General features: G+C 42.8%; 1 protein-coding gene across 1 annotated transcript; it reads left to right on the top strand.

Moving 5' to 3' along the window:
* Positions 1-365: 365 nt before the first annotated feature.
* Positions 366-22879, top strand: LOC137521537 (apolipoprotein A-I-like). Its single transcript, XM_068240918.1, has 4 exons — positions 366-404; positions 825-881; positions 20288-20423; positions 21975-22879. The coding sequence occupies exons 2-4, from the start codon at positions 839-841 to the stop codon at positions 22546-22548; spliced, it is 753 nt and encodes a 250-aa protein (XP_068097019.1). The 5' UTR covers positions 366-404; positions 825-838; the 3' UTR covers positions 22549-22879.
* Positions 22880-24501: the final 1622 nt, after the last annotated feature.

Here is a 24501-nt window from a genome sequence, read left to right on the forward strand (position 1 = left end):
TCATTGTCTGTATCATTATGTATCCCTTATTTGTTTTCTTACATTGTACAGCGCCATGGAATATGTTGGTGCATTATAAATAAATACATAAATAATAATAATAATGCTAACAGCAAGCTCTTTGTACCAAGTCTCCCCATACTAGTACTGTAGTCAAGAGACAAGTTAGCAGCAGACAACTGCCAAATAACTAACTTAGATATTAAAGGAATAGAAAGCTCTTTGTATCAGAACTACCTGTGGTACTTTGTGGGTTTGAGTACAGCCAAACTGACAACAGTTTTGACCTTTGTATGCAAGTTTTTTTTCAACCAGACTGGGTATCTGCCAACAGTGGGTGGTTTAGAAATCTATATAAGGGAAAAAGCTCTATCAGTTCATAAGCCCTGAAACTTTACTGAGCTGTGAGTAAATCAAATATGTTTGTCTTTTTTTTCTGTGTATTTTTGTGATTGTTGTAATCATCCTATTTTTAAAATAGTTTTGCCCATTTTAAGTGCTACATTTTGAAGGATTAAAGAAATAACTAAAATAATGTTAGCCGTAAAAGCTGTGCCTTTTTCTTTGTTTGTCATGCTACATTAGCTGTAGCATTGATCAGCATAAACCGAAAAAAATCTTAGTATTAAATTGGCCTTTTAAAAATAAGTATTAAAAAAATTAAAATAAAAAGAAGGGCATGCCCAACAGAAAGAGGTAAAATGTGATAAAAAAAAATAATAATACAGGCACTAAAGGAAGGATAGAGGCAATAAAAATGGGGACAGTAACATTTGGCTACATGTTTTAAGCTGGAAGTCCAAGTACTTTTGTTTGTGTTGCAGATCAGTGAAAAAAAATGAAGACTCTCTTACTGTGTGCGGCGCTGCTCCTCTGCACAGGTAGGAACGCCCATTTTTGTATGTTTGGTATATTTTAATGACCCATAGTTTAACCATGAAATGCCCCTCCATCTATGAAATGCCCCTCCATAAAGGGGTTAAAACTGGTGTGCGCACTGCCACGGGACGCATGCACATACATTTCAGCAGAATGAACATTTATTAAACTTCTAATTTACAATAATTAGTGCACAAATAGGACGTTTATAAACATCCATTTTGCTTTGAGTGGTTAAACCATATAACCCCATTTTCTTGTGCTTTTATCTAAATCCAGAAAAAAACCATTACCTCTCCTCTCCCCTCCTCTCACACATCACTGCTTTTCACCAAGATGTGATGTGCCCAAATTTGTGTTCAAATAGCTGTTTTATAAATCCGGCCCAAGCTTACTGGATCACTTAGATTCTCCACTATTCTGTGGTGGCCTTTTTTGTAAATAAGGCCCCATCGGTGTTTCAAGCATGGTAACTAAGTGGTTAGTACTCCTGACTTGCAGATCTAGTGTCTTGGCATCAATTTTTACTATGGACAGTATTTGCCCTGTTTAGGGTTGATTGTGTACGTTTGAATGCTTGCTTAGGTATTGTCCAGGCGGACTAGTGTACTCCCACTTCTCAAAAGCATAGTGGCAGGCTAACTTCCAAAATGAGTTTTAGATTCTAGTAGATGCATTACACCGTGAACCCCTTTGAGAGACTTTGGCCTCAATTCACTAAGCTTTATCAAACACTTTATCAAACGTTTGATAATTTACCTCATGGGTAAAATCTAATTTTGAATTCACTAAGGTGTTATAGATTTATTGAACGTTTTATTGATAAAACGTTCAATAAATCTATAGCATCTTAGTGAATTCAAAATTAGATTTTACCCATGAGGTAAATTATCAAACGTTTGATAAAGTGTTTGATAAAGCTTAGTGAATTGAGGCCAATGGGCCTGATTCAATTTACTTTTTTCTCCTAAGTTTTCTCCAGAGTGATATGTTCACATTATAAATAAAATGCCTTTCAAGAAACCAGCAAGTTAGAAAATAATTTTGACACTACTTTTTCACCTGCTTTTTGGTACTTTTTCAGTCGCAGAATGCAAACGTTATTTTAAACAGAAGATGAAACATGATCTCCTTGGAGAAAACTTAGGAGAAAAAGTGAATTGGATTGTGCACATTTAATGGCCCTTAAAATATCAGCCCCTTTAGACAAAGACAAGACAAATAACATTTATATCGCGCTTTTCTCCTGGCGAACTCAAAGCGCCAGAGCAGCAGCCACTAGGGCGCGCTCTATAGGCAGTAGCAGTGTTAGGGAGACATGCCAAAGGTCTCCTACTGAATAGGTGCTGGCTTACTGAACAGGCAGAGCCAAGATTCGAACCCTGGTCTCCCGTGTCAGAGGCAGAGCCCTTAGCCATTACACCATTAGGCCATTGATTCCCTCCCCGTTCTCCTGTACTGCTCCGATGCGTCTGCTGGCCAGCCTGGTCTCTTCTTCCAGTCAGCTCAGTTGTACTGTATTGCGCATGCACAACTCAGCAGCGCATGTGCCCCATCACGCTCCCACTGCCTGGAGTGTTCTGCTCCTGCACAGTAGCAGGGCCGGGCCGAGGCATAGGCTGGAGAGGCTCCAGCCTCAGGGCGCAGTGTAGGAGGGGGCGCACAATTCATTCAGCTGTCATTCCTAATTGTGTATGAAGCAGAAAGAAATAAGAAAAGGGGATACATAGCAGTGACTGCAAGCCAGATAACTAGATATTAAGGTGTTGGGGAGGTTGTGGGCCCTGTGGCCCTCTTAGTCTAATAGCAATCAGTGTGTGACAGCGGGGGGGGGGAGGGATGGAGGGGCGCACTTTGGTGTCTCAGCCTTGGGTGCTGGAGGACATTGTCCCTGCTCTACACAGTAGTACCACACAGCAGGAAAAAGGCTCCTAGGGAAAAGAATACAGTGGGTGCGTGTGTGCTGCCGGGCCACGCATGCAAAGTACAGCGAGCCTCATAGTGTCTGAAAGAAGAGACTGGCCCAGGCCGATAGAAAGGGAGCCAATGGCTGTAAGGGGGCTGAAGGAAGCCCCAGGTAAATATAAATGCTGTAATCATTTTCATCTCAGGTTTCCTTTAAAAGGCATTTCATTTATAGCCTCATATGCAATTATCGTTTTCTCATAGGAGATATTTTATCTTGTATTTAAAATAATTTTTCTGCACTTTGCAATTAAAAAATATATCAAACGTAGGTGAAAAAGTACTCTCAAAATTATTTTGAGTATTTTCTTGCTTGCTGGTGGAGCTGGTCCACCTACAATCAGCACAAATAAATATCCCATCATGATTGGTTGGTGCCACGTTTGTGCCGATTTGTGCTGCAAAAATTAAGATTTGTGCTGCTTTCATTTTGAAGATATTAGCACTTATTAGTTCCAAAACAATACCATCACCCAGCCCCCATACAACAACCTACAGGCATGAAACTGGTATGGGTGGGTAGTGCTGCGCATGTGCTCATTTGTGCTACAAAAACCATTTTTTTAATCTTTTATAGTTTGAGATATTTACGTTTTAATAGTCAAAATAGTCATAGTTTAAGTTCAAAAGTTCACTCGGGCTCACTCAGCCTTTGCAATGTTGTAGGGGGCTGAGTGAACTTTTGACCTTTATAAAAATGTTCATGTCTTTAGGCTGTTGTATGGGGGCTGGGTGATGGTATTGTTTTGGAACTGATAAGTGCTATTATCTTCAAAATGAAAGCAGCACAAATCTTAATTTTTGCAGCACAAATGGGAACAAACGTAGCACTAACCAATCATGATGGAATTTTTATTTGTGCTGATTGTAGGGGGGAAGGGGAGGCTAGCTCCACCAGCGAGCAAAAAGATACTCAAAATAATTTTGAGCGTACTTTTCACCTACTTTTGATATGTTTTTTTTTTTTTTATTACAAAGTGCGTACAAATATATCTGTGCTGATTGTAGGGGGGCCAGCTTCATTGAGCTAATTGCATATAGCCCATAATGTTAAAATATCACCTAGGAGTAAACTTAGGAGAAAAAGTGAACTGTATATGGCAAATTAAGTGATGTGAACTGTTCAACATACTCCGTAAAGTTGGCATACTATGCACTGATACTAATCCCCAAAATAAATAAATAAACATGATTCAAGTAGTGTAAGTGGTAGCCCAAAGCACCCAATCAGATATAGGATCTATGCAATATAATTATACAAGCCCAGATAAGCAGAAGATTCCAGAAAGGAAAATGAATCTAGCTACCATATTTTTCATACTATAAGACACACCTAGGTTTAGAGGTAAAAAATCAGAGGAAAAAAAAATACTAAACCTGGTGCGTCCATGGTGCAGTGGTGACTTATGGACCTTTTCCCTCAAACTGTCTCAAAGCTACTGTATGTAAGATACACCGACCATCTACACTCCATTAACCCCTGCTGCCCCACCAGCTAAGCTACACTACACTACCCCTTCAGTACTTATACCTTACTGCATCCAGTCACCATGCTCCTCTCCCCCTTCCTCCAGTCCTTCTGCTCTACAGGTGTTCCCCTTCTCCTCCCTCTCCCACTGGCCATACACACTGCGACTGCCTGCAGCTATACATGCTCCAGTCCTTCTTCCTGATGGGCCCTGTACTTACTGATCAGTGGTTCCCTGTTACTGCGTGACCCCACCAGTGCACAGCATGCCTGACGCTGACACATGTGGGGTCATGCAGTTACCAAGAACTACTAATCAGGAGGTACAGAGCTCACCAGGAAGGAGAACTGGAGCGTGTGTAGCGGCAGGTAGCCGCAGTGTATATTGCCAGCTGGAGACAGAGGAGGAGAGGAAATTATGTAGAAGCAGAACCGGAGTGCGGTAAGTACTTCCTCTCACACTCTGTACTACTTTTTTGCCATATATTCCGAATATAAGACTGTTTTGGAGAAGAAAAAGTGCATCTTATATTGTGAAAAAAAGGTATTTTAGCAAGCAAAGGCTTTGAAGGGAACCCTATGTCAGAGTGATACAGAGGCTGTCATATTTATTTCCTTATAAACAATGCAAGTTGCATGGCAGTCACACTGATCCTGTGTCTCTAATACTTTTGCCATAGACCCTGAACGAGCATGCAGATCAGGTGCTCTGACTCACGTCCGGTTGGATTACTCACATGTTTATTTCAGGGTTGTTGGAACGATCGGTGTCTGCACGCAGAGAGAATCTGATTATTGGTGATCTGCAGTATCACCAAGAATACAGATCTATACCTGATTATGGATGATCTGCAGAATCACCAATAATACAGATATAGTGCTAACCTCTGGACACCTCTAGATATATATGGTGAGTGTGTGGTGTAACAGTATGACTCTGAGCAACCCACCTGAAGAACAGGTGACCCAAAGCAGTACAGAAGACACTGCTATGGAGAGTACAGAAACCTTCCAGCAGCCTGAGAATCTCCAAGGGGTGGAGTCAGGCTGAAGGTAGGAAGGACCAGAGAGTGAGTGACACCTGAAGGTGGATGTCACTGACTGATCTTGGAGACTATCTCTTAATGGAGAGAGATAGCTCTCAAGGTCGGGCAAGCCAGGTCGGCAACACACGGACAGATAAAGTATAAAGACAGAATGCTGATTCGGTATCCAAGTCAGGTAGGGTTTGGCAACGTGATATCAGATATGCGTGGTACCGAATCAGAAAGCAGAGGGATAGTCAGGAAAGCAACAGGTCATAACAAATATCAAACAATGCCTAGTCTTGGGTGTGAGGTCCATGGTCTCTACACCCTGGAACTAGTCTGATGTATAACAGAATGATAACACAAGTTCCCTAGTCTTGGGTGTGAGGTCCATGGTCTCTACACCCTGGAACTAGTCTGAAGTATAACAGAATGATAACACAAGTTCCCTAGTCTTGGGTGTGAGGTCCGTGGTCTCTACACCCTGGAACTAGTCAGAAGTATAACAGAATAATAACACAAGTTCCCTAGTCTTGGGTGTGAGGTCCGTGGTCTCTACACCCTGGTACTAGTCTGAAGTATAACAGAATAATAACACAAGTAATCTGGCTCAGTGTGAATTCCCAGGTCATCCTGGTTCAAACACACTGTTGGATCTGACTAAGGTCTGAGTGCTTCCACGCAGTGATCGCAACGGCAGACAATTTGAGAGTGGCCAGCAGTAACCATATATAGGGCAGTGCTCTCTGGCGCCACCCTAAAGTGATCAACCAATGGTTACCAGCTCTGAGGTCAGCTGACCGGCCTGGTCAGCTGATCCCCCCTTGACCATCATAAAAGTTCTGCCTTTCAGCGCGCGCGCGCGTATTCCTAAACCTGTGTGAACTAACAGGCTCAGCCACACCAGCTGCACACTGCTGCGTGCAAACCGCCACGCTGGACACGGAACCAGCCGCCTTGCTGTCAGTACATGCGGCGGCTTTTCCGCATTCTGCCATGTCACTAGATGCACGCTTCCACGTGCAGACCGCCGCGTTGGACGCGGAATCAGCCGCCTTGCTGTCAGTACACGCGGCGGCTTTTCCGCGTTCTCTCACAGTTGTGTCTCAGACACTACTGATGCCAGAAGATCAACAGCACTGCCAGGCAACTGGTATTATTTAAAAGGAGATAAATATGGCAGGCATATTACTCTCATCTCAGGTTCACTTTAAGCTGCTGGTTAATTAACCTCCTTGCCAGTTATCCCAAGCTCAGCTCGGGGTAACCTGCGCAGGAGGATTTCTCAGGCCCCACTGGGCCGATTTGCACAATTTTTTTTCCCTACACGCAGCTAGCACTTTGCTAGCTGCGTGTAGTACGCGATCGCCGCCGCTCGCCACCGATTCGCCGCTACCCACCGCACCGGGCCGCCCCCCCCGCCCCAGACCCCTGCGCAGCCTGGCCAATCAGTTCCAGGCAGCACTGAGGGGAGGATCGGGGCTCCCTGTGACGTCCCCACGTCCATGACGTCGGTGACGTCATCCCGCCCCGTCGCCATGGCGACCAGGGAAGCCCTGCAGGAAATCCCGTTCTCAACGGGATTTCCTGCATACTCTGATCGCCGAAGGCGATCGGAGTGGGTGGGGGGATGCCGCCGCTTAGCGAGCCCTGGGCTCGCTACATGATTTTTAAAAAAAAAATCAAAAAAAAGTGCGGCGCTGCCTCCTTGCCGGATTTTTTAGACCGGCAAGGAGGTTAACCAGCTGTCAGATTGGTGATCAGCAGCTAGAAGCTTTCATTTGCTACATTCAATTTCCTTTTTGGGTCAGCATAGATTTGCATGTTATAAAAAGTTGCTCTTAGCACTAAAAAACAATGTTTGGTTGTTGGCCAGGTTACTGAGTGATGTGTAATCACAGACCTTGCACTTTGCACTGACTTATTACATGAGCCCATGTGTTCTGAATATTTAGTGTGCAGGGCTTGAAACTCTCACATTTTCACTAATCTTCATCTTACTTTATGTGTATTATAGCTTTTCTGCACTCAGCAAGCAAACATACATAACGCATCAGTGTGCACTAAGGCAGAGCTCACATGTCCTACAACGGGTCTCTAATCAATAATGCAATATATCCATATTATTCATAACTAGCGTTACATGTATTTTAAAGATAAGAAAAAGTTGGGATGTGAAAACTGATGAGAAAAATGTTTTATGTATAAAGGCTGCTCTCTATCTGTTATCTGAAAATGAAGATCAGCAAAATTCTCTTCTTTTTCTTTCTCCACTATTTTCCATGAAATACCAGGGCCCATATGCAATTCATTTTTTCTCCTGAGTTTTCTCCTAGAAGATAATTTTTCACCATCGATGTAAAATAACTTTTTAGCACTTGGGTGTTTAAAAAGTACTATCAAAAGTATTTTGAGTATTTTCTTGCTTGCCGGTGGTTTAAATGGCATTTTACTGACAAGTTTGAAAATGTTACCTAGAACGTTGTGTTCCCCAACCCCGTGCTCAAGGCCCACCAACAGTGCATGTTTTGTGGAAATCCACACAGGTAGTTAAAGCGGACCCAAAGCAAACATTTTTTTTAATTAAAAATATTTAGTTGCACCACTCTGACACATACAAAGATAAATAAACACTCCTTCAAACCTATGATCATTTCAGTGCCTGCTTTTCACCCTTCTCTTTTCATAGCTTGGGTTATACTGGGGGCAGCCATTAGCAATTCCTCCATTGCCAGACACCATCTACTCCACCAGTTTGCCGGAAAAATCCCGGCAATATGAAAGGAAGGGAGGGGTTCCTCCAATAAATGTAAAATATTTTATATTTGTCATCATGCAGCTGAAAAAAGGCTGCTATTTATTATTATAATTTAGAAAATAGGTTTTATTTCTGAAATCTTGTATTTTTAATTTGGGTCCACTTTAACCAGCTCTGCTGAGACACTAATTACCTCACCTGCGGATGTTTGTGGTTTTCTGCAAAACATGAACTGTTGGTGGGCCTTGAGGACAGAGTTGGGGAACTTTGACCTAGGAGAAAACTCAGGAGAAAAAAGTGAATTGCATATGGGCCCATATGCGTTAAATAATTGTAGTTCTGTTATAGCAAAAGAAAATATCAATACAGTGGTGCAGCAATAGGGGCAGGGGCGTTGCTAGGATCCTAAGAGAACTGGAGCACTTTTGGGCTCTCCAGACAGAAAATGGGTGTGACCACAGTCCATTATGTGGGTTTGGTTATGGGTGGAGCCAAATTTACTTGAATTTAATAGTTGTCTATGTAGGCCTGCTCAGCAAAATGTTGGATGAAGCCCCCTCTCTATTAATACACAAAAATTGCAGCATATCACAAAAATAAGCAGTGTCACTTAAACATAATTAGGCAGAGTTACCTGGCTTCTGTGCTGGCTGGTCTGGCTTTCTGCTATATGGGTTGGCCTGCTGCCAGGTTGTCTGGCAGTCCCCCCATAGCATTCCCTGACCTTCTAGTGGGCCCCTCCCATGCTCCCATAGGCCTCCCATTGAGACACCATAACTCCCAGCCCCCATAGAACAACTACAACACCCTGCATGCCCCCATAAAGGCATCACAGCACCCAGCATGGCACCACAGCAGTATGCCCATATAGAGACACCACAGCACCCAGCATGCCTGCCATTGAGGCACCATAGCCATGCTGGTTGCTGTGGTGCCTCTATGGGGCATGCTGGGAGTTATGGTGACATGTTGGAAGATGTGGTACCTGGAGCCTCCATAGGAAGCATCGTTGTGTGTGCCCTCACTGTTCCTCCACCCGACACCCCGCCTTTCAGTAGAGTAGCACAGCAGGAGGAACTACTCATCTCCCTCATCCGCTCTCCAAGTCGGGAGACATCTTCTGTAGCTTGCGATTCTCCCCCTGGCATCAAATGCTGGGGATACACGGTACGTTCCTGTACCGTGTATCGAGCAGCTGATGCGGCCAGCTGATAATATTCAGCAGGTCCGATGATGCTGCTCGATCCCCGCCGGCGGACAATGACAGGGAATCGAGCGGCTGATAAGGAAGCGCCGGCGGGGACGAGCAGGAATCGATCCGCGTGGACGAGCAGAGACGCGCGGGAGTTGATCCGGCGGCTAATCGGCCGCCGGATCGACCCGTGTATGCCCAGCATAAGAATCAGATGCTAGGAGCTCTAGCATTTGATTCATTCTCAGACACTAGAGGGACAAGCCCGGAAGAGAAGATGTCTGCAGAATCTGGAGAGCAAGTCACCAGAGGCAAGTACTGCCGTCCTCTGCCTGACTCTGCCCGAGGGACATTCGGGGCACCCCAGAATAGATCCGGGGGACGTGCCACTGATTTTTGGGGCTAGCAATGCCCTTAGGAGATGCAGAGGTTGCTGACACACCGGGGCCCCTGGACCAGAGGGGGTCCACTAGTGGTCCTCCTTTATCCATCTTATTAGCATTGCATTGGTGCTATGCTGGTAATGAACATCTGTCTATGTGCATTGAACAGTAGTGATCGTTAACTAACTGTTTCTTTACTCTGATTACACTTCTCTGACACTGCAGATGTCCTTGGTAAATTTTGAGGCTCCATATCAATTGAATTCTTGGGGTGCCATTAAAAACTCACCCCAAGCTCCTTACTTACGCCACTGTATCAATATAAGGGTTGCGCTCCCCAACAACAGAGAATAAATGGGAGTTGCAAAAAATTTAGATCTAGGAACAGTCACAGTTCAAGAGATGGAGTGTTCAAATACGTGATATAGGGAATTGCTTGCTCATAAGATTACATCAATCTTTACTCCAATACAGTTTCAAAAAAAAGCAGCACTCAGATCTAAATGCAGGGCAAGATTTTCCATAAGGCACTGTAGACTCTTGCCTACAGGCACCTGATGATGGAAAGGCGACTTGGCTCACTCCCCTCCCTGAGCGCCTTCCTCCTTCCCTATGCAGAGTCCTGATGAGAGTGTAAATGAGAGGTTACGCACCCTGCTCTCTGCATTCCATTGATGAGATGTCCCTGCAGTCAGGGTCGCCTCTAGCTACTTAATACTGAGGTTCCTCTGGCTACTCAATACTTGGGGGCACCTCTAGCTGCTTAATACTGAGGATTGCTCTGGCTACAAAAACATATGATATACCCTAATAGAAAAGTATTAAAACTTAACTTTTATTAAAGTTTCATTAAAAAGAGTCCAAATTGCTGACCATATAGTATTAATGCGAATAGGTTGACTGGAGGTAAAGTATAGGGTCAAAAGACCATCCTCCTAGTTCACATTAGTATTTAATAAAACCCCTACACCAAACTCAACATGTTTCATTTCCTCAATTGGAAACTTCGTCAGGAGAAGTACGTGCCCTAGTGATAGAGTAACAAAGTGCTCAACATAATAAATACATAATATAGTTCACATATTAACAATTGGTTAGCAAGAGACAGAGTAACGGCCACTACAGCAGCCTGCTGAGAAGTGAGCGTCCAGTCTCTCCTTTTATACTGTTAGCAAGCCCTCACAGGATGCTGGGTGGGGTGGGAACAACCACACCCCTCCTCCGGGTACATAGATCCACTCCTATTGGATCCTGCCATTGTCCATCAAATTATTAGGCCAATAGTAAAAGCTGGCTATACTTGGCCATGCATCTATAAAAGTTATCACAAAATACCTGTAGGTGAGTAGAAAACGCATGCTAAATACCTAAGGAAGCCCACATTCGATACCAGAAAGCCGCACTCTCTCCGCTGCCTGGAAAGCAACGAAAACTATTCCTCAGTATATTCCTTATTCTGATTGGTGGATGCGCGGCTGGAGGAGGCGGGGATAGGCGCCATGTGGAGGAATAGATGGACAGGTATGTCGGCCAATGGATGCGCCGACCACACCTCCTCAATGGATGCGCCCTCTCAGCCATCATTCCGCCGGGTGAATAAATTAAATGACGTAGGTGCGCATAGAGTCCGCCCAGCTGTATACGTGATTGCCATGGCGACGTGTAGGCTAAGCGTAAGGGGCAGTGAATAAGTTAAAAAACAGTACGCCATTGGTTAGCATACTTTTACATCACAGTTGCCCCGGAGATGCATCCTTGTCAAATGTAAACAATCCCCTGCGTACTAATAGCCGTATCCTCGTTAGAGATCACATTATAATCAAAAATAAACTTTCCTATGCGTACTAATAGCCGCATCCACATTGTAACTTACATTAAATTCAGAGGAGGAAAAAAAAGGGAATATAGAGAGACACACAGTAAACCGGATTAGCGCAGATCATGATCAATCACAGGGAGGGACCACCATATAGCCAACATAATGGTACATTCGATGTATGAAGATTTATGCATTAAAGCCAAACATACCTATAGATATATCAATGGAATTATTATAATTACTTACAAAAGCAGGGCAGGAGACGGAGGATTCATTATAAAGCATTTTAGGAGAAACTAACATAAGACCAAAAGCTACATTCTAGGTGTACACATGAACAAAAGGCAGTTATGTTCCTACCAGTGCTAGTTATATAAAGGGAGCAAAAGTGAAGCCCTCATTCAGACCGTAGGGATTCAGAGTTCCAAGTCTGTATATCCATTTTGCCTCCTGTTGTCTCAATTTTTGATCAAGATTGCCCCCTCTGGGGCCCATTCTCCACTTCTGTATCACCCAGAATTGGAGACATGTTGGATCACTTTTGTGTTTATCTTGCCAATGTCTAGAGACTGAGGTATTGCGTTTATGGGAGATGTCTCCTAGATGTTCCAAGATCCTTTCTTTTACCGATCTTGTGGTTTCACCAATATATAGGAGCAAACATGGGCATTGTAAAGCATAGACGACACACTCTGTGTTACAATTATAGAAATCCAGTAAATCAAAGATTCTACCATCTTTTGGGGCCTTGAAGTTTTTACATTTCAAAACATTAGCACATGCCTTACATCTCCCACACTTATACATACCCTGTAGGGGGCCACCGAGCCATGTCTTTTTAGTTATACCAATGTGATCACTTTTAACTGGTAAGAAGGAGTGTGTGAGGCTATCCCCCAGATTCCTCCCCCTCCTATATGTTATCAGTGGTGATTGTGGGAGATATTCTCTCAATTGTGGATCCAATTTTAGGATAGACCAATGTCTTCCCAGGATTCTTTTCACATTATTTGTGAACTGTCCTTTGGGGATCCCCTTCTTGAGGGGTTCCGGATGGAAGCTGTTCCATGCTAGCAATGAATTGATGGCCGTAGGTTTAAGAAAACTCTTAGTATCAAGGCCTCCATTTTTGTTTTTAGAGATTTGAACATCTAGAAAGTTTATCTTGTCTGTGTGTATCTCATGTGTGAAGAACATACCAATATCATTAGTATTAAGTTGCTCAACGAAGTCCACAAAAAGGGTTCTGGGGCTGTCCCACAAGATGAAGATATTATCTATGAAATGGCCCCAGAAAAGGACATGAGAGGTGTAAATTGCCAAGTCCTCCCCAAAGACAATCTGATCCTCCCACCAACCCAGAAAGAGGTTGGCATATGAGGGGGCACACGCCGTCCCCATAGCACAACCACTCTTTTGCAGGTAGTATCTGTTCTGGAATAAAAAATAATTATGAGTTAATATGAGCTCAAGTAGTTCCAGAACTAAGGAGGAATGTTCTTTGAAATGGATACTCCTTGATCTGAGAAAAAAAATGGTTGCATTAAGGCCTAGTCTGTGGTCAATGTTATTATATAATGACTCCACATCGAGGCTAGCCAGTAGAGTGTTCTCACCAATATGTATATCATTTATTTTATTAAGGAGATCCATAGTGTCTCTAAGGTAAGATGGAAGACTTTCCACAAAGGGTCTTAAAAAAGAGTCCACATATCTGCTAATCTGTTCGGTAAGGCAGTTATTCCCTGATACAATAGGACGTCCCGGTGGTGTATGGAGATTTTTATGTACCTTGGGGAGTGCATAGAAGGTTGCAACAGTGGGTGATTTAGTTAGTATACAGCCACAATCTTGGTCATCAAGAATGTTTCTACTTTTTGCAACCTTTAACAAACCTTCCAGTTCTTTATAGAAGGTTGCTGTGGGGTTCCCTTCTAACTTTTTGTATTGCTTTTTGTCCGTTAGAATATTTGGGCACATTGTAATATATGCCTTCCGTGACATCAAAACAACATTTCCACCTTTATCTGATTTTTTTGATGACAAGTTCATCATTCATCATCAAACCATCCAAAGCCAGTTGTTCACCTTTACTGAGGTTGTGGATAGGAAAACTTCTCATTTTCGCTAAATCCTCAAGATCTCTTACCACAGTATCAACAAATGTTTGAATTGTGGGATAGCCACTGATGCTCGGGCAAAATTAACTTTTAATCGCAAGATCACTTTTTGGTGTCCCCAACTGTATTTCTTCTGTATTACTCTCCTCCAAGAGGTCATTTAAAATACTAAGTGCATTAGCATCTCTCTCCTCATTTCTTTTTGCCTGCATAGTAGGGGAATTCATATACTTATAGACTTAAGTAAAAGATGTTAATCTGGCGAACAGATTAACATCTTTTACTGTTTCAAAAAGATCGAACTCAGGTGTGGGTACAAAGGTAAGGCCCTTAGAGAGGACAGAATATTCGTTATCACTTAGAGCATAGTTTGTCAGATTTATGATACGCATCGTGTCAATAAGTTCATCGTTTACATCTACCACTCCTCCTCCTTCCTCCTCCATTGATGGGCCTTGTACCCCCATCTGTCCCTGTTCCTCAGTTGTCTTGGTGTTTCTGGGGACGTGGGATTTAGCTTTTTTGGTTGCCCCCTGCCCCGTGGCTTTTTTGGTTTTACTGGTCTCTCCCCAGATTTTTCAGTTTCTGATTCTGTGTCAGTGGTGGTCTCGTCACCAGATGACACAGGGTCGCGTGGGGTCTGATCTTTTATCGGTGTCTTTTTCCAGTTATACACGGGTTACCTAATTCTAAGGAGCACCTGTAGCTGCCGATGACAGGCAAGGGAAGTAAGGGAGAAGTGACAGCTGGGCCAGCCAGAACACTAGCAGTACAGTTTGGTGGGGGTTTGTAGGTTCATTGAAGGTGAAGTCTAGGGTGCCAGGATATCTGTGCATATAGGCTCCTGTAAGGTAAATCCGGGCCTGTCTAAATGTCATGAGATTGATACAACTTCCAGAGAAGTCCAGAGTGATCCAGAGATCACCCTATAAAGAAAAGATACTGCACATAATGCCTGAATCCAGCAGAATAATAAAAACACCAGTGTGAGCACCACACTTCAAACAGGGACGTGTCCACTCCAGGAAAATGTTACTTTATGGGAATGTAAGCCCTTTCCCATGAGCAGGTTGTACTCACCATGTACCCACTTGTCACAATGCTCTTCAGCCCCCCTACGATCTGGGCAAGGATCTTCCTTAAAACCTCAAAGGATGAGAAAGGAACTTTCATAGTGTAAAACTGCTTTTTATTATTAAAAGCCTACCAATAAAAATGCTCATACAGTGTATAAAAAGAGAACAAGCTTATCTGAACAGGTGCTGCCATCTGCCGTGGTCAGATCATGCAACCAGCCTCAAGTTACACCACACACTTCCCTCTACCTCCGGGTACTTGCGTCCATGTATATCCAAGCTCCGACCTATGCGTTTTGTCACATGGTAGTCCCCTTTGAGTCCTGTTGGGATGAAAAAAGATACAGAAAAATGTACATTTTAAAAAGTAAAGGTAAATACTATATTAGCATGCAGTAGGATGCGAAAGTTTGGGCAACCTTGTTACTCGTCATGATTTTCCTGTATAAATCGTTGGTTGTTACAATAAAAATTGTCAGTTAAATATATCATATAGGAGACACACACAGTGATATTTGAGAAGTGAAATGAAGTTTATTGGATTTACAGAAAGTGTGCAATAATTGTTTAAAGTGAATAGGAACCGCATTTAAAAAAAAATGAAGCAAATACTTACCTAAGGAGAGGGAAGGATCTGGGTCGTATAGAGCCTTCCGTCTCCTCTCTCGGTGCTCTCTATCCTGTGCTGGCTCCCCCCCATTTCAATCCCCCACCGAAAGGGTATTTGAAAGTCTTCGGGAGCCGTGTCCTCCCGAAGACGTGCGGCTCCATACTGCACAGGCGTGAGCGTGCAAGAGAGCGTGCTTGCGCAGGCGCAGTACAGGGCCGCCCTTCTTCAGGAGCACTCGGGCCCCCTGAAGACTTCTGAAGCCTCCTTCGGCCGGGTAAAGCAGTATTTGACTAATTTAGTCAAATACTGCTACCGGGCGAGCCAGCACCGGAACGAGGGGACCAGGAGAGGAGCGGGAAGGCTCTATACGACCCAGAGCCTTTCCTCTCCTTGGGTAAGTATCTGTCTCATTTTTTTTAAATGCAGTTCCCATTCACTTTAAACAAAAATAGGCAGGTGCATACATTTGGGTACCACAAAAAAAAAAATGAAATCAATATTTGGTAGATCCTCCTTTTGCAGAAATTATAGCCTCTAAACGCTTCCTGTAGGTCCTAATGAGAGTCTGGATTCTGCTTGAAGGTATTTTGGACCATTCCTCTTTACAAAACATCTCTAGTTCATTCAGGTTTGATGGCTTTCGACTCCGAGCATGGACAGCTCTTTAACTCACACCACAGATTTTCAATTACTGTATATTCAGGTCTGGGGACTGAGATGGCCATTCCAGAACGTTGTACTTGTTCCTCTGCATGAATGCCTTCATGGATTTTGAGCAGTGTTTAGGATCGTTGTCTTGTTGAAAGATCCAGCCCTGGCTCAGCTTCAGTGTTGTTACTGATTCGTGGACATTGGTCTCCAGAATCTGCTGATACTGAGTGGAATCCATGCGTCCCTCAACTTTGACAAGATTCCCAGTTTCTGCACTGGCCTCACAGCCCCACAGCATGATGGAACCACCACCATAGTTTACTGTAGGTAACAGGTGTTTTTCTTGGACTGCTGTGTTCATTTTCCTCCATGCATAACGCCCCTTGTTATGCCCAAATAACTCAATTTTAGTTTCATCAGTCCACAGCACCTTATTCCAAAATGAAGCTGGCTTGTCCAAATGTGCTTTAGCATACCTCAAGCGGCTCTGTTTGTGCTGTGGGGGGAGAAAAGGCTTCCTCTGCATCACTCTCGCTTACAGCATCTCCTTGTGTAAAGTGTGTAGAATGGTTGAACGATGCACAGTGACTCCATCTGCAGCAAGATGATGTTGTAGGTCTTTGGTGCTGGTCTGTGGGTTGACTGTTCTCATAATTCGTTGCTTCTGTTTATCTAAGATTTTTCTTGGTCTGCCACTTCCAGCCTTAACTTGAACTGAGCCTGTGGTCTTCCATTTCCTCAATATCTTCCTAACTGTGGAAACAGACAGCTGAAATATCTGAGACAGCTTTTTGTATCCTTTCCCTAAACCATCATGGTGAACAATATTTGTCTTCAGGTCATTTGATTGTTTTACTTTTCTTTTAAGAGTAGCAACATGGGGGATGTTACTACTCTTAAAAGAAAATTAAAAGAGGTTGGAAACTTACAATTAACCCCCTTAAATACTTTTTCTAATATTTGGATTCATCAAGCTTACAAAGCCAATTTAAGTTCCAATGATTAGTTCTAAAGGTTTGGGAATCAATAAAATGACAACAGTGTCCAAATGTATGCACCTGCCTAATTTTATTCAAACAATTATTGTGCACTTTCTGTTAATTCAATAAACTTAATGTCACTTCTCAAATATCACTGTGTGTGTCGCCCATATGATATATTTAACTGAAATTTTTTTATTGTAACAACCAATGATTTATACAGGAAAACCATGATGATTAACCCATTCGTGTTCCGTCATTTTCACTTGAGAAATGTTCACCTCCCATTCATTAGCCTATAACTTTATCACTACTTATCACAATGAACTGATCTATATCTTGTTTTTTCCACCACCAATTAGGCTTTCTTTGGGGGGTACATTTTGCTAAGAGCTACTTTACTGTAAATGCATTTTAACAGGAAGAATAAGAAAAAAACTGAAAAAATTGATTATTTCTCAATTTTCAGCCATTATAGTTTTAAAATAATACATGCCTCCATAATTAAAACTCACGTATTGTATTTGCCCATATGTCCCGGTTATTACACCGTTAAAATTATGTCCCTATCACAATGAAATAATGGTGCATTTTTTCCGTTTTGCATCTATCACTATTTACAAGTTTAAAATAATAAAAATATAGAAATATTTCATCTTTACATTGATATTTAAAAAGTTTAGACCCTTAGGTAAATATTTACATGTTTGTTTTTTTTATTGTATTGTTTTTTTTTATATTAAACATTTTATTTGGGTAGTTTTGGGAGGGTGGGAGGTAAACAATGGGCTCGATTCACAAAGCGGTGATAACCCAGTTATCACGCCTAAAAGACTTTAGGCGTGATGACCTTTTCACCACTGAGTTATCACCGATTTTTCCTGCTCTTCGCGCGAAGTTACCGCGCGTAAGCGCGTTCGCGCGTACGCGCGTGAGAGCGCGCGCAAAGTCCCATAGGGCTTAATGGGAGCTTCGCGCGAAGCGTCGGGTGTTGCGCGCGCACTTACGCGCGTACGCGCGTACGCGCGCACGCGCGGCAACTTCGCGCGAGTTTCTACTTATCATGCCTAAAGTGACTTTAGGCGTGATAAGGGCCTTTTCACCACGGTGCTAACACTTTGCACCGCTTGGTGAATCGAGCCCAATATGTTTATAATATAAATGTGTGTTGATTTTCATTTTTTTTTACTTTTAGTTGTAGTATTACTTTTTGGCCACAAGATGGCAGCCATGAGTTTGTTTACATGACGTCACTCTAAGCGTAACACATGCTTAGAGCAACGCATAGGGGAGGTATCAGCCAGAAAAGGCGCAGCTTCCGAGAGAAGCTGTCGCTTTTTCAGCGGGGGAGAGGAATCAGTGATCGGGCTCCATAACCCGATTCACTGATTGCCTGGCTAACGAACCGCGGGCCGGTAAATCGGCCGCGGGAGCGTGCGGCAGCGCGCATGGTTCCTGGACGTAGTTTCTACGTCCAGGAATCAAAATAGGTTAACAAGGTTGTCCAAACTTTTGCATCCCACTGTAAATATATCAGCTTCTTTACCCCTCTCACTTCAAGTGTGCTTTAATTTGAAGCACATGAACACTTGAATCTCTTTTTAATGTTACAGAAATAGTCCCTTTAATGGCAGTTGCCACTGTCAATGTTGGGAGCAAACTTTGATACCTCTCACATAAAAGTTTTAATCTAACCAATTAAGCCTTTTGGACGTAGCTGCTACGTCCAAAAGGCTGCTGCCGCACGCTCCCATGGCAGTTCGCACACGCTCCCATGCCGCCACCTGCTAACCCGGAGATCAATGAATGGGAACACAGTTCCCATTCATTGATCTAAGTCCCCGTTAGAAAGACCGACGTTTTCTGAAGAAAAAAAAAGTTTCACGTCCTCTCTTCACTTCCTGTAAGTGTGATCTCACGCTTACAGGACGGAAAAAAAATGAGGCCGTCTTGTGGCCAAATAGTAAAACTACATCTACATACATCTTTTATTAATTAGTACACAATCAATTACATTTAAAATTAACTGTTTACCTCTCACACTCCAAAAAATACCCAAATATAATTTTTAATAAAAAAAAATAAAAAAAATAAAAAAACAAAACAAAACAGAAATAATTACCTAAGGGTTTGAACTTTTTAAATATGCATGTCAAGAGGGTATATTACTATTATTTGTAAAATTATAAGCTTGTAAATAGTGATGGACGCAAAACTAAAAAAATGCACCTTTATTTCCAAATAAAATATTGGCGCCATACATTGTGATAGGGACATAATTTAAATGGTGTAATAATCGGGACAAATAAAATATGCTGGTTTGAACCCTCCTGGTGGCTGGCGGTAACCCCGACCTACACTCGGGGTAGCCGCCGCAGAGGATTTCTCTGCCCCAGGAGGGATTTTTTGAATAAAACTTGTTGTATCCTTTGTAGCTAGCACTTCGCTAGCTACCACTGTCCCCCAAGTCCCTCAGCTCTTTTTTGATCGCCCCCCATCGCCACCGTTATACGTACTCCCCGCGGATCCCACGATGGCACAACCCCTCCAATCAGCTCTAGGCTTCGCTATGGGGAGGATCGGGATTGCGCATGACGTCATGACGATCATCGCAATAGCGACGACTGAAGCTCATTGGGGAAGCTGCGGCTCTCACGGGATTGCGGCTAGGTAACGTATAGTGGTGGCGATCGGGGGGGGGGGATATAGACGGGTTCGGGGGGGACTTGGGGAACAATGGTAGCTAGCCTAGTACTAGCTACAAAGGATACAACTACTTTAATTTAAAAAATCCCTCCCGCGGACGCAGCCTCAGAAACTGCGTACCGCCAGGGAGGTTAATTATGGTAGCATGTATTATTTTAAACCTTTAAAGGGCGAAACTGAGAAATAACAAATTTTTCCATTTTTTCTTAATATTCCTGTTGAAATGCATTTAGAAAAAAATAGTTCTTAGCAAAATGTACCACCCAAAGAAAGCCTAATTGGTGGTGGAAAAAACAAGATATAGATCATTTCATTGTGATAAGTAGTGATAAAGTTAATGACAAATGAATGGGAGGTGAAAATTACTCAGATGCATAAGGTGAAAAAACACTGAAGGCTGAAGTGGTTAAAACACTGTACAATAACTGTGTTTTTAAATGGACATCAAAATAAAATAAGCAAGATTTAAAAATGTTTGCCATTGACCCTCGCAATTCAAATCTGACGCAGGTGATCAAACTGAGCAGCTGAACAGAAAGTGCGAAGTGGGTGTGTCTAGAGATGAACATCAATTTTCAATAATCTGCCATGCCTGTGCAAGTAAACCAGCTCTGCTCTCTTGAGATCTAAAATCAATATTTTGCTTTTGCAGGGGTACAAGGTCGCTCCTTCTGGCAGAGTGATGAACCTCACCCAAAATCTGACCATGCTTTTTGGACTGTTTTAGAAAATGCATACTCCATGATAAAAGTTGCAGCAGATGTGGATTATGTGGAGATTGCAAAAGAGTAAGTAATGATAATTTATGTACAGCAGTAACTTTTTTTTGTCATCACTGTATGTTGCTGCTGATAGAAGACAGACTGCTCATACAGTTCAATTCAAAGCCTGTCTCCTAACATTAAACAGCACCTTCAGTGGTGGGCAGGATTGGCTGCAGGCCATAATCTGTGAAATTCCCAGTTTATAAGCACTGACTTTCATCGTAGCTGTAGAGAAAAATACATGTCCCTACTTTACTGAAGTACATTATTAATCTCACTTTGTTGACAACGATAACTATTCCCGAATTCTGGATCTGTCTATTAGTTTCTGTTTCTCTTCCTGGGCTAGGTGCACCCCCGAGAGTAACTTTATAGAAGTGAAAAAGCGTTTGGCGCACCTCCAAAAACAGGCCTTCGGGGGTTGTGTTAGTACACATTATTCCCTGTCTGGCATTCGGCCAAGCAGGAAGTGATGCATGTTTGTGGTCACTTCCTGCTTTGGGTATGCGGAAGTGCACGGAAGCGTATTACAAAAATACGCTTCTGCGCATGCGCACCGCAGCATCGTAACGCCAACGTGGTTAAAGAACCCTGCGTCGCCATAGACTAATATGACTTCTGGGCTGACGCAGGTCGCCGCACGGTAACGCAGGTTTGCGTTAGCGTTAAATTAAGCACTTCTGGCGCAGTGTGCCGCAACGTGGGAAGTATGAACTTCCCCATAGACTTTCATTGGGCTGCGGTAGCAGTGTGGCAATTTGACAGGGTAAGCTTACTTCAGAAGCTTACCCTGCCCCCCTCCACCTCTCCATTCCAGCGCTGAGATCTCCCTGAAGCTCCTCGACAAGGGCTAGTCAATGGGCTCATAGCCGCACCCCACAGGCACTGGTTGACTGCTTGCTCAATAGTATAGAGCCGCTCAGGCCTGGCTTTTTCCGCTGAGCATGACTGACTCTGAACTATTGTGCAAGTATGAGCTGTCCTGTGCCTGCACAATGTGGCCCCACGAGTTGACGGATGGAAGCACACCTGCAAACTTCCAGATGATGATTTCCTAAGTCACAGGTGATATCAAACGTGTTACATTGTGAAACTTCTTGGCAGCTGGGTATCTAGACAGCAGCTCATTCCTTGAGAATCAGAGCTCAGCAACTCCACCGAGGGACCAATGCTGTGACAGTATGTGGCAGTCTGAAAGCCTCACCCAATTCCCAACCTGAAGCAGCAGGGGACCTGTGATCATTTCATTGAATATATATTTAGTCAGTTTAGGCATGGGGCTAATTTATTACAATTTAGGAGTCCTCCCAATATACTGTGGTGGTCTATAGTTGCTTCTGGAGTCATACTACCATGGTGCTGAAGAGTCAATGTGATATCGTCCTAATTACCTAAAACAGCAGCTGTCTTTGCTAAAAACAAACCCTCAAATTTTTATGTTCATTCTTTCAGCCAATATAGAAATTTCCTCCTTTAGACATTTTGATTAGAGATCTAATATCTTCTAAGAATATATTGTTTTTATACTGTATGTTGTTAACTGCATACAAACTTTTTTTTTCTTTTTCCTACCAGGTATCAATTGAGAGAGAAGCTGGACGCTGCTAAAACCAGTTTTGATAAAGTGGAAACAGTAATGGAAGATTACTTTGATGAAATCTGGAAGAAATATGATGAGAAGCTTACCCAAAACTTCCCAGCTTTCAGGACAAAGGTTTATCCACACTTGGATGATTTTCAAGAAAAAGTAGGAGACGAGATATCAAAAGCTTTCATTAGTGTCGTGCCCGTTACATCTGAACTTGCACATGGTATGAAAACACAGTGGGATATATTTTGTGAGCATCTGAAAGAGATAGCAGAAAAAGCCAGAGACAAGCTCCGTGAAGATATGGATGACCTCCGCGGAAAGGTTCAGCCTCATGCTGAAGAGGTCAAAGCAGAGTATGAAAAATATAAAGAAGGTGTGAAGGAAGGATTTGATGAAAAACTCCAGAAGTGGAAGCATGAGGTAGATAAGGAATACGAGAAAGTAAGGGAACACTTGAAGCCCTATGCAGAGAGAGTTCAGTCTGAAGTGTCTCCACGTGCCAAAGAGCTGTACGACAACCTACAGAAACTGCTGAAAGCTTATTTTAAACAAGATTAATCATAAATGCGATGATTTCATTTATTGTTAATTTTGTTCTTTTCATGGACTAAAGTCCATAAAATGTTACGAGAAATTATTTGCATCTTAATGATCATCACTAGTAGCAATATATCTGCCTAAAGGCAAATTATGCATGCCCCTTAATGAGTTGCTAGACGAAACATACCGGGCGGAGCTCGCGAGGCAGTGACGTGGAGGTGTATCTGGAGGACCTGCTTATCCTGTGAGACGGATGCCTAAGTGTTTTAACAAAGCTCTTTGTAGGCTGAAGCCAATGTCAGTGTGCCACTGTTCATTTTTAATATGTAATAAAATGTTTTCCTCTTTATGTATTTTCTGGAGTTTTAGATAAGTTGTGTGGACTGTATGTATGCACTGAGTTTGGCTTGCTGGCGTGTGGATCGAGTCAACCCTAGCCGCTGATCAGTGAAAACGGGTGGAGAGGGCGAAAGGATAGCCTGTGAGACCGGAAGGTTATGCATATATGCATATGCTTTTACGGTCTGAAAAATGGTAGGCAACAGGCACTAGTGAGCTCACACTAGCATGGCATGAAGTTGCTAGTGATTGGGCATGCAAGGTGTTGTAGACACTACACTTTGAGAGGAGTTTATGGGGGAGGAATATTAAAAATATATTGTCTGAAGCAACAATACACGATTGTGTGTTTTTGTTTGGCATCTGAGGAAAGGAGTTTTCTACAAAGACAACTCTTCAGAGAATTATGCAGGAGAACAGAGGCGCCAAAAGGATAAAAGGAAGCTAAATGAGCTTAAAAACCAAATTCTTGGTAAATAGAGGAGGTAGTGGTGGACTTATCTCCTCCAAGTAGACACAAAACGACTGTAGTAAAGACAGTCAATATATTTTATTTATGAACTCCAAATATGCAACGCGTTTCACAGGTTTGATCCCGCTTCATCAGGCAATAACAACGGAGCAATAGCATATGTGGTCAGTAGAAGAGCCAGGCACCTCTGAGGGTGGGTGGGTGGAGGGTTGAACCCCCTTTTTCTCATCTACAGAGAGCGACTTCTTATTCCTGAGTGGGGTCAGGAAAATCTCCCCACCTCCCTTTACAGTGGCTGCCTAATGGTAACCCTGGTTTGTGAGTATTAATATTTACTCTATCTAGTAACCATTTACCAGTACATATTACACTATTGGGGCTCTTGGTGTTCCTTGTTTTAACTCGTCAGAGAAACTCTACATAAAATGTTGTTTAGATATTGTATAGTAAGCCTGAACTTGTATTATAAAAATATACTGTTCAGCAATAGTACACCGTGATATGTACTGTGTGTATATATTTTCTGTGTGTTTCTGAAAATGTATTCCCTTGGGAGGTGTTGTGAATCAGTACTGTGGGGAGGTTTCCTTTACAGTTGTTTTTAATAACATAGGAGTGCACTCTCAATCCATCGTATATCATGGCCAAATTGGCTGCCAATCTCATGAGAATCTTGTTAAAGAGGAACTCCAGTGAAAACAATGTAATGGAAAAAGTGCTTCATTTTTACAATAGTTATTTATAAATGATTTTGTCAGTGTTTGCTCATTGTAAAATTTTTCCTCTCCCCGATTTACATTTTGACATTTATCACATGGCAACCTCTTTACTGCTGGCAGGTGACGTCTGTGGAAGGGGGTGCTGCTTTTTTGGCATTTAGAAACAGCTGTCACTTCTCACAATGCAACAAGGCTCCCACAGCGTAATGTCAGCACCCTAGTGCTGACATCACACTGTGGGAGGGGTTTCACCCCAATTTCAGCCATACAAAGCCTCCTGATGATCCATTTGAGAAAAGTAAAAGATTTATCATGGGAAAGGGGATAAAAGGTGTCAGCTACTGATTGGGATGAAGTTCAATCCTTGGTTACGGTTTCTCTCTAAGCCGTTTATTAAAGAGTGATCACATTTTACGATATAGCAATTGGTGCTATGATTGC

The sequence above is a fragment of the Hyperolius riggenbachi genome, chromosome 6, assembly GCF_040937935.1.
Source record: "Hyperolius riggenbachi isolate aHypRig1 chromosome 6, aHypRig1.pri, whole genome shotgun sequence".
Lineage (NCBI taxonomy): Eukaryota > Metazoa > Chordata > Amphibia > Anura > Hyperoliidae > Hyperolius > Hyperolius riggenbachi.

Bases quoted from the DNA above. Each gene is read 5' to 3' on its own strand.
- LOC137521537 (XM_068240918.1), top strand. From the start codon at position 839: ATGAAGACTCTCTTACTGTGTGCGGCGCTGCTCCTCTGCACAG. The intron at 882-20,287 runs GTAGGAACGCCC...TTGCTTTTGCAG, and splicing joins GGCGCTGCTCCTCTGCACAG to GGGTACAAGGTCGCTCCTTC. The intron at 20,424-21,974 runs GTAAGTAATGAT...TTTTCCTACCAG, and splicing joins TATGTGGAGATTGCAAAAGA to GTATCAATTGAGAGAGAAGC.